Source organism: Vigna unguiculata, chromosome 2, assembly GCF_037176805.1.
Source record: "Vigna unguiculata cultivar grain cowpea cultivar isolate G323 ecotype 2 chromosome 2, ASM3717680v1, whole genome shotgun sequence".
Classification (NCBI taxonomy): domain Eukaryota; kingdom Viridiplantae; phylum Streptophyta; class Magnoliopsida; order Fabales; family Fabaceae; genus Vigna; species Vigna unguiculata.
In genome coordinates, this window is record NC_140793.1 from 21,926,071 (window position 1) to 21,936,962 (window position 10,892).

Consider the following 10,892-nt stretch of genomic DNA (forward strand, 5'->3'; position numbering starts at 1 on the left):
TTTTTGCGTTAAAAATATTTGTTCCACTTTTTATGATTGTTGATGTCATTTTCTTTTGTTATTTCTCTTTGTTAATTCTTACAGGTTAGAGAAATTATTTTCACCACATATTTTGCTTGTTTTGGTTGTTGTATTGTTGTTTTCCTATTACTACTAAGTACTATAAAAGTAAAGAACCAATAAATAAAATTTGTTAACCCCAAATCAATCGATTAATTGAGATAAATCATTTTAACCTAACCAATTTTTGTTGTGTTTAAATCTTGAAATACACGGACTAAAGTTTTGGGCATATTGCTTGTGATTGTATTTTCAGAAGTAGTTAAGAAGAATACATAAGAGGTTTTTCTTCTTATCTAGGCATAAACAATTTTTTTTTTTTTTGGAGCTTATTTGACTCATATATTGACAATAAAGGATGTTATGATTCATGGTTATAGATGTTTTTACTTGGAATGTGATTCTACCCTACTTTAAACCCTAAATTCTATATCTTAATATATGAAAAGTTATGAAACTATAGATTCTCAGGTATCTCACATCTTTCATGAACACAATGGACATCTAGATAATCTTACTAGCTTTGGGTTGATAATAAATTTGACTTAATATGGTTTGATGTTTTTCCTTCTTCTGTTAATCCAGATTTCTTTTATAATAGGTATCAATTCTCGTATTTTTATTTTGTATAACTTTTTAACATGAGTTTGGTTTGATTTTCTCATGTTTTAACATTTTTTTTTCTCTTATGTAAAGATGTGCATGTGTGATATATGAATATTTAACTTTGAGTTGTGAGCGTAAATGAAATGACAAAATTCACAATGACTAACATATAAGAACTTTTATTTAAAAATAAATAAATATATACTAAAGTTAAATACTTAAAGAGAAAAAATATTATCATTTACAATGGTATTAAGTGACTTTTTTCTTAATTTCAAAAAAAAAAAACATTAAGAAACAAATCAACCAAAATTATGGGATTCCTTTTCGGATGTTGCTCACTTTTGAATCTTTCTTTCAACATACATATAGGTCCTCAACATGGTTCAATCTCGTCATGTTGAATATTCATATAAAAGAGTATTATGTAATTCTATTTTTGTGTAACTTAAATTATGGTTTCAGCAAAGAAAAGATATACGTAATAGTTAGAGATTCAAGTATGAGTCTAAGTTTTATATTGGCTAAAAATGAGAAAGTAAAACATTATATAAAGATAAAAATCCATAAACTCATTGTTTTAAGATTTTGGATTAAGAATGGTGTCAATCCCTTATATATGGGTTTAGCTGATGTTCATTAGTATTACAGTTAGAAAAATATTTTTTTCTGTTACAACTGTTTGTTAGTTGTTTCTTTTTTAGTTTTCTTTATAACCACAACTTTATAATAAGCTTCTTTCTGCCTTGTACAGTACGTTGATCAATAAAAAATTATGCAAAGGTTTTATTTTTTTCTGTATCATAACACTTATAATTGATGTTGTATCTTTTCAATGATACCTTTCTTTAAAAATCTAACAAGTGGAATAACGACGATGCAAGAAAAGAGGAGATATCCCTCTTAAAAACCTAACATCACTTTTATTACGAAAAGGAGAATTGTTTGTTGTTGTAAATCCAAACACCTACAACTCAATTGTCTACATTATGAGTGTCATGTCTTTCCCTCACTTCAACTCCTTCTGTTGCTTTCCCTTTCTTCAAATTTGAATTCAAAACATTCACATGATGCAGAATTCAAAGGTAGATAGAAAACATAAAAAATGAAGACAACACTACACCGACACCGACATATTAACGTGTGAAAAATTCCCTCAAATTCAAATTAATTTTCAATGTGAATCATCACTCATGCAAAGTTGTAAAGCTCAGCTGGAAACGTGTGGACCCCACACATGCAAAAACACTTGTTCGGTTTTCGATTTTTGATAATGAATATTATTTTTTTTCCTTTTAATATTTAATATACAAATGGAATTTTATAATTAGTAGAATTTCACGTGTAAACCCTATTCAAATAGAACAAGGTAAAAATTTAATTCAACCCAACTATTCACCGGAGTATTATTATAAAGTTTAATAATACTGTTTTAACGGTAACGTTTCGTAAAATGATTCTCTTTTCATTTTCCTATTTTAGATATATTGAATTTCATAATTATATTATTATACTGTTAAATAATCATAATTTGAATTAACTTTGCATGCTGGTTTTAATAATTTAATTTTTTTAATTTTCAAATCGAAATTAACTTTATTTATAATTACTTTAAAATTTGGAAACATCTAGTAATATGGAGAATACTTGGTAATTAGGAAAATGAAACTTCATATGAAATCTAAATATTCGTGGCCTCAACCAAAAACTAAATTTTTGACCATCTCATATAAGGCCAGTTTTCAAGTTTCAACACGTTACTTTGAAAATAAAGACTCTTTTATTTGAGAAAAACTTAAACTCTGCACTAAAGAGAAAGGAGGTTTTTTATGCAACAAAACTTAAATGGATGATAATCAATACAGAGGAAATTAGATAAAAATATAAGTGCTTTGGCTTCTTAAAAAGATGCTTATGACCAAATTGGGGTTAGTGTTTGATTTTTTTAAAAGATGAACCATAATATCAAACCCCATGTTCATAATAAGCTAAAGAAATAAGGTTAGAAATAAAATAATCTAAACCTTTTAAAGCTACTTATTTTTAATTGATAAAATTCACAGATCGCATCAGAATTCACAGATCAGATCTGTCGGCAGTACAAAAAGCTGGCACTTGCATGATGTATTTGAAAACTCATGAAACTTAATAAATTCCAATTAGAAAATAAACTACTAAACATACAAAATCACAAGAACTGCAGAACTTAAAATCTGTGAAAAAAATTCTAAAATCAACCAGCTACCATGTACCATTTGCATAATAAAAACATAACAAAAGCATCGACAGACAGCTACATGATTAGAAAAACCATGATAAGAATATATAATATATAAATAGTAATAATGGTGACATCAATATCAATAAAATTGTCTATAATCTTGCATTATAAAAAAAAAATGATGATGAGCATGATAACAAGGAAGAAACTACTCCAATGAAAACTAAAGTCCGCAACTTTGAAAGGCTATATTAGATTGGTTCACTTGGCAGCCCCATTGGCCTGCTTTGAAGAGGTTTGTTCAGAAGTGTTGTTAAGTTCATCCCAAGCTTCAATCCAAGTGACCATGGCATCTGCAAGCTTGTTGAAGTAAGGATCAACAGCACCAAGCTTCTCTTTCACTTGCTTCGAGAGTTCAATGTAGCATTTTTGAACAGAGGTGCATTCTTTTGGAAGGGTGGCACTTTGGAAAAAGGGAATGATCTCTTCTTGCCAGAAGATGCCTTTGTACTCCTTTTTCAGATTCACAAATGGGTTGCTTGCTTTGCTGTGCCATATGTATGGAAGTCCAGTCTTCACTCCCAACCCCAAATGGTCACAGATAACCTGCAAATCCAACAACAACAGTTTAAAACAAAATTTTAACTACCACCATGTGGTTAATATAGTTAAAAATCGTTTTCTGACATGTATGACACTGTTCTGTTTCATATAACATTGTTGCATTCATGTAGTTGTTTGTGAAGTGTGACATTTTTACAAGTATTGGTGATATCAGATTGGTAATCACATGACTGGTATACCTTAACACACCAACCAGCCCACATATCATCGTATCGTCCGATAGGTTGACCATCTCCCATGAGTCCAAAGTACATTGCAGGTCCAATAAGCTCACGATCGAAGGCCAGATTCATACCACACATGGGGAACAATGTTCCTTTAGGAATGGTAAGAACAGCATCAACATACCTGAAATATACACTCACTAATTTAGCTAGGCCATGAACATATCTGAATATGAACTTGAACAACATGAATTTTGAACATTGTCCTATGATTGAAAATTGTTCTATGTATCAAAACTGAAGTGTAAAATGACATAGTATAGTAGGTACCTGGTGTTCCTCTCTCGGGGTTTGACAAGCTGTGTTGGAGCATCATAATCAGGTATGTTGAGCCAGAGACCGTGAGAAACAGCAGTGGGAGCACCCTCACGAAGACTGAAAGGGTATCCACGGACGAAATCAGCACCTTCTCTATAAGGATCATAAAGGGTGTTGAAGAAAAATGGAGTGGCTGGACATAGCAGATTCTTAATGTGCTGTTCAAGTGCATTGATATCTTTTCCAGACGGGTCCTTAGCAACCTACACATCAAAATAGGAGATACTCAGAAAAAAGTGGCTACAAGTTGTATTGAACATAGTGCATTTCTCGAACAAAGACAGTCAAAGGATTTACTGACAGCAATAACCAAACCAGAGTCCATGTTTCAATCCTTGTTTGAAATTCAGATTCATACAAAAAGGAAACAGAGACAATAAGACAAATAGATCCACCTTAAATTTGAATGGCAATCATTCTGTCTCCCATTGCCAACAAAAAAGGTAAAAGAAAAAACAATGGATGATTAAGGTTGAAATGATTCAAAAGTATTAGGAGGGAAATCTTTTCAAATTTGTTCACATTATTCTTTGCCTCATAGTACAAACTAATAAGTTTGTAGAACTAGTTGTATTCGGTTAAAATCAACTTTTAAGTTTCAAAAATGTCAAAAAAAACCCGACTATTTAATTGGAGTTAAAACGATCAAATAATTAATTTCACTTTATTGCATTAACTAAAATTAAAATTAAATAGATAAAATGGGTAAATAAATGAATAAAAAGATCATTAATTCAAAGGAAAATCAAAATCAGATCAAATTCAAGTGGTTTTCAGCCTCAAATAAACCGTCAATTAAATCTTTCCTCACAAACGTATGCCAAACATCATTACAATCCAACACTCGAAATATTATAACAATTAAAACAGATAAAAAGAGCTTATTAATTCAAATGAAAAATCAAATCCCATTCACTCAAATCCAAGTAAACTATTCTCAAAAAGTCATACCAATTCTCAAAGATCTCAAAAATCATATACTCCAGTCTCAAACGAGAGAACAACCAAATAAGGAACCTCTAACAACATTGAAAACAACAGATCGTAAATGTCACATGCACACACACACACAAGCTAACAACAAATCACGAATGCTTAAAACAAATGGAAAAACAATAACCATTTAATCAACAGATCAAATCCATATTTAGATCTAGCCCCATTTCAAAACCCCACCAAACCTTCATAAAGAACGCACTAAAAAACCAAATAACTGAAATCAATCAACCGTAAGAACATGAAACAACATCCACAGCAAAAGGAAAAGACGTTAAATCTCAGAAAACAGAATCCCCATACCATCAGAAAACGCGCATGCAAACACCCAAATTTAACCCAAACCCACAATTTTCCAAGTCAAAAGGCACAAAAACTCAGGAAGCATAATTCCCAACCCATCAGAAAACCCACAAACAGTCTTTCAACTTTAAGTCAAACCTACATTCTTTGAAGTCCAAAAATAAAAAACCAACCTAAAGAAATCCATTATAAAACTAAATCAAGAAGCAGAATTCCCAACCCATCAGAAAACCCAAAAGCAAGCACACAACTTTAACTCAAATTCACGTTTTTCACAGGCAAAGAAGTATAAGAATCAAAAGATCCGGAGATGGGTAGGTTATAATTACGAAGCAATCGTCGTCGATGGTGTAGATGTACTTCTTCTTGGAGACCATGTAGCCGAAGCAGCGACAAGCAGAGTCCTTGAAGGAGATGCAACTGGCCTTGGGGCCCAAGATCCTGTTGATGTCGTTGCGATTGTAGAGCTCGTAGTCAAAGCCTTCGGGGACTTTGATGGTCTTACTGGGATCACCATCCTGAACGATGATGAGGTGGTACTGCTCGAAGAATGGCCGCCACATCTCGAGGAAGTCGAGGTTGCGGATCGTGGGGATCACGATGTCGAGCTCGTCCTTCAGCAGAGGAACGGGTTTGGGAGAAGGGTCAGCCATTGGAGAGGAAAGGGAAGAAAAGGGAAGGGACAAAGATGGAGAGAGTGTCGAGTTTTCAACGCACAAAATGTGAATCTGTGTCTAATTGTGTGAGGTGTGAGGTGTGTGCGATGAATATATAAGGGAAAATGTTAAGCGGTGGTGTTTGTAAAAAAAAACGGAAAAGAAATTAATATAATTGAGTAGGATTTGGAGCCATTAGTGGAGGGGTTTCCATTTTTATTTTTACTTTTACATTTCACTTTAAGTTTTTTTTTTTTTCTTTCTAATGAACAAAAATATATATCTTTTGAAATTTGTGAACCAAATCAGAATGCTCCATCATTGCAATTGCAAAAAGAAAGAGAGAATAGAAAGAAATGAATGAAAAAATAAAAAAGAAATAAGGCCAAACTAAAGAATATTGGATTTAAGATAAACGAAGAAAAACATATTTGTTTCATTTTATTTTGATTACTTGATTTATTTATTACTATAATTATTATACTTTTTATCATTAAAAAATTGAAAAAACAAATCCACAGTTTATCTTAGATTCTTTGTAATAGATTACGGAGGCTATTGTCCTTCAAAATATAAATAAATAAATACTGGTGCATGCACTATGTGTATGTGTATATATTTTTTAACTATAAATGATAATATATTAACAGATAATAATAGTATAATATTATTAAATTAATATATAAAAGAAATTTATATTGATTAAAAATAAATTGAAATAAATAAATAAAATTAATTGTTAATGAATAAAAAAAACAGTTTTATAGAAAATAGGTAAAAATAATCATTAATTTTAAAAATTTAATATATAATTATATTATAAAGGATAGAATTGATATTATGAAATGTGGACACAAAAGAAATAATCATTTTTATATATACTAGCATAAACACATGCGCTATAATATTATATTAGTAGATGATAATATTGTAATATTATTAAGTTGTTATATAAATTTAAATTATATTTAAATATATTTATTAAAATTAAAGTAAAATATATCAGAACAGATGAAAGAATAATCATTAATAAATAAAGAAGAAGAGAAGAAGCAGAAATAGCCGAATTTATAAAAAGATTATAAATGTAACGGTCAATTTTTAAAAATTTAATAAATTATTATATTTAAAGGGAAATCTCCTTTTTTATATATTGCTATAGATTATTATATATTATTATTATTATATATATATAATAATTAATTATGATGTATTTTTTAAAATTTTTTGTGAAAATAAATTTGTGAATCAATGAATATAAAAAGAAATTTTTTAATTTGCAATATAATAATGAAAATAATGAATTTGTGAAGATTATTGACACTCAAATCAAAGACTTTGTAAATAAAAGATTAGAAAAAAATATTCCTAAAACAGGTAAATTGAATCACTTGTATTGTTTTATATTTATTGTTATTTTTTTTGTCTTGTAAAGGTATGAGACTTATTTGCATTTCATTTTTTCATATAAGGATATTTTTGTTCATTTAATAAATTATTAAATTAATATCGATTTTATTTTTTTATATCAATCAAGTTATTTATAAATTTTGTAATTATTTTTTTGTAATTTTTTATTATTGTTTTTTTTAATCAAACAATTAAAATTTTCACTTTTTTTTACTCTTAACTTTTCTTTTTATAATTCAAAGTGTAAAAGATAATAATTAACTATATTTATAGTGAGAATATTTAAATTTTTTTAAAGACTTTTTTAGTTATTTTTATTTTAATAATTTTGGAAAAAATTATTAGTAGTAAAAAAATCATTTTGTATTACAATTTAGATTACTCATGAGTTTAAAATAACTCAAGTCTAAAAATAATTTTGTATTAAAATATAGATTATTTATTATAAATTTGAAATTAAACTCAACTTGGAGTTATTTATAAGCTATTAAAAACAATATTATTTAACAAAATTTGTTATTGGAATAAATCATTAAATGTTGCTTATATAAATGTAAATATTTATATAAGGAAGCTTGTTAAAGATGACAATATGCATTAAATAGAAGAAATTAATGAAGAAAATGTCTTAAATAATAGGTTTAATTTTTTTTTCGTTTCTATTTTTGTTTAAAGAGTTTTAAATAGATATTCATTTTTGTTTTTGGTTTAATTATGTTTCAATTTTTAAAAACTAAACTCAATTAGGTCATTTATGCGGGTACCGTACAAATGGAATGACGTTAAAAACATGACACATGTCAGTTTGTAATTCTTTTTATATTTCTTTTGTCCACATGCCAAGTTCGTGGTGTGTCATGTGGTAATAGTAGTGTCACATGTTAATGTTAGTGTCACGTATCAATGTCAATATTCATTGTCTTATATTCAATGCCATGTGTGAGAAATGGAGAGGGACAATGTTGCTCCATTTTAACAAAAAATGGGACAAAAATTGAATCAAAAATACATATATATAGGAACAAAATTTAATACAAGACAATGTCACTTAACATTGACATTGATATGTGGCACTATTATGTAACATGACACTGTTAGTGTCACATGTCGCATCACAAGACCTAACATGCGGACAACAATAAATTTTGCAAAACAATTTAAAAAATATTAAAGAAATAAAATAAACAAAAAAAAATACAAACTAACAAGTCATATGTCTTTAAAGTCGTTGCTACCGTATTAACAAAAGTGGCATAATTGAGTCAACTTTTAAAAAATAGAGACTTCATTAAAACAAAAACAAAAAATGAGGACATACTTTCAACTTTTCAACCAAAATTGGGAAGAAGAAAGTAATTAAGCCTAAATAGTAATACTTACATATTTAAGTTAAGAGTTAAATATGTTTTTGGTCTCTTAACTTTCAATGGATTTTGAAATTAGTCCATTTTAAAACTTTGTATCAATTTAGTCATTTATCTTTCGAAATACGTGAATTTAGTCCCTTTAATCAAATTTTGTTAAGTTTATTTAACATTTCAAACGTGTTTCATAATAGTATTTGACTCAACATTAAACCAAAAATGTGTAAAACAGTATAAACAACTCTTCGTCGATTGAAACGTGTAAGAAAAATAGAATGTTAATTATCCCAATTTTAAGTGTGTTTAAATTACTATTTTTTGTTAATTTTTTTATTTTATTTTGTTTTATTTTGTTTAACATTTAAAAGTTTTCTTTGATTGCATAAAGTGTACTATTCATCGATTTCAAATAATACATTTTTTCAGTCCCATTATTCTCTTACACTTAATCATTGTGTTTTAGATCTATTTATTTGTTATATTCCAGAACATCTTGTATATATAAATATTATTTCATCACTACCAAAAACTGTCTCATTAACAATCAATTTTTGTGACTTAAAGTTATTGGTCATTACAGTGACCAATAGATACTAATTTACAAATTTATATTCCCTTTATTTTCCATTCAATAAATTTGAAAGATAAAATTTATAAAATAATAAAATATGTAGTTAAATCTAATTGAAACCCATGTTACGAGAATTACTAATGACAAATCCATATATTTCATTATAGAACATCACCAAAAGTATCTATATCTATATGTGCTTGCTCAATAATATTATTTTATTTTATGTTGTATATCAGTTTCAGTCTTTAACTAAGTGTTCAAATTATGCAATTGAAAAGAATAAAACATCAAGGTCTGGGTGGTGTAGTTGGTTATCACGCTAGTCTTACACAATAGAGGTCCTTAGTTCGAACCTGGGCTCAGACAATCTTATTAATTTTAATTTTTACAATGAGAGAGAACCAACATACAAAAGCAATAGACATTTTATTTTTTAAGTGTGTTTTTGTTCTTATTTTTTTTATTTGTTTCCATGGACAGAAGCAAACCATAAAATGGTTCCACATGTTACGATATAGGGTGTGTATCAAATTAATCCAAATTGAAACGTGTAAGAAAAATATAATGTTAATTGTCCCAATTTTAAGTGTATTTAAATTACTACTTTTTGTTATTTTGTTATTTTGTTTTTTTTTTGTTTAACATTTAAAAGTTTGCTTTGATTGCTTAAAGTGTACTATTCATAGGTTTGAAATAATACATTTTTTCTATTCCATTATTCTCTTACATTTAATCATTGTGTTTTAGATCTATTGTATTTGCTATCTTCCATAACATATAAATATTATTTTATCATTACCAAAAAGTCTCTCATTAACAACCAATTTTTGTGACCAAAAGTTATTGGTCACTATAGTGACCAATTTATATACCAAATTACAAATTTATATTCCTTTATTTTCCATTCAATAAATTTGAAAGATAAAATTTATAAAATAATAAAATATTTAACTAAATCTAATTGAAACTCATGTTACGAGAATTATCAATGGCAAATCCATATATTTCATTATAGGACATCACCAAAAGTATCTATATTTATTTGTGCTTGTTTCAATAATATTATTTTATTTTATGTTGTATATAGGTTTCACTCTTTGACTAGGTGTTCAAATTATGCAATTGAAAAGAATAAAATATCAAGGTATGGGTGGTTTAGTTGGTTATCACGCTAGTCTCACAGTTTGCAATGATATTTCGCTCCAAATGTTGAGTTGATTATCTAGTTTGTGAGAGAGAACAACCTTTAAATAAAAGCATTAGACACTTGATTTCAATTTTTAAGTCTTTTTTTTTTTTGCTTTCTTTTTCTATTTGTTTTTCTAGAAAGAGATTCTTTATTTGTAGACCATGGATAGAAGCAAACCATCTGCATCTCTTTTGTCTCTTGACACTTTGTAGAAGATGCTTAATGGTGTGTTTGGATGAGGCAATTCAAGAGGGTGATTCATTTATTTTGAGAATTTGAAATTCTTTGTAATGAAATGCTTTGTTTGGATAGAGAAATTAAAAAGCATTTAAAATGCATGCATTTTT

General features: G+C 28.0%; 1 protein-coding gene and 1 non-coding gene across 2 annotated transcripts; one reads left to right on the forward strand and one right to left on the reverse strand.

Moving 5' to 3' along the window:
* Window positions 1-2,967: 2,967 nt before the first annotated feature.
* Window positions 2,968-6,098, reverse strand: LOC114173578 (putative UDP-arabinopyranose mutase 1). Its single transcript, XM_028058063.2, has 4 exons — window positions 5,682-6,098; window positions 4,006-4,256; window positions 3,691-3,859; window positions 2,968-3,493 (listed from the first exon to the last, which is right to left on the reverse strand). Exons 1-4 carry the CDS (start codon window positions 6,003-6,005, stop codon window positions 3,149-3,151), a joined length of 1,089 nt encoding a protein of 362 aa, XP_027913864.1. The 5' UTR covers window positions 6,006-6,098; the 3' UTR covers window positions 2,968-3,148.
* A 3,550-nt stretch (window positions 6,099-9,648) lies between these two features.
* TRNAV-CAC (transfer RNA valine (anticodon CAC)) lies at window positions 9,649-9,722 on the forward strand. The gene has a single exon. It is a non-coding gene; the product is annotated as a tRNA-Val (tRNA).
* Window positions 9,723-10,892: the final 1,170 nt, after the last annotated feature.

Excerpts from the sequence above, each read along its gene's own strand:
- LOC114173578 (XM_028058063.2), bottom strand. The coding sequence starts at position 6,005 with ATGGCTGACCCTTCTCCCAAACCCGTTCCTCTGCTGAAGGACGAGCTC. Across the intron at positions 4,257-5,681 it reads CCATCGACGACGATTGCTTC|GTTGCTAAGGACCCGTCTGG; the intron begins GTAATTATAACC and ends TTTGATGTGTAG. Across the intron at positions 3,860-4,005 it reads CCCCGAGAGAGGAACACCAG|GTATGTTGATGCTGTTCTTA; the intron begins GTACCTACTATA and ends TGTATATTTCAG.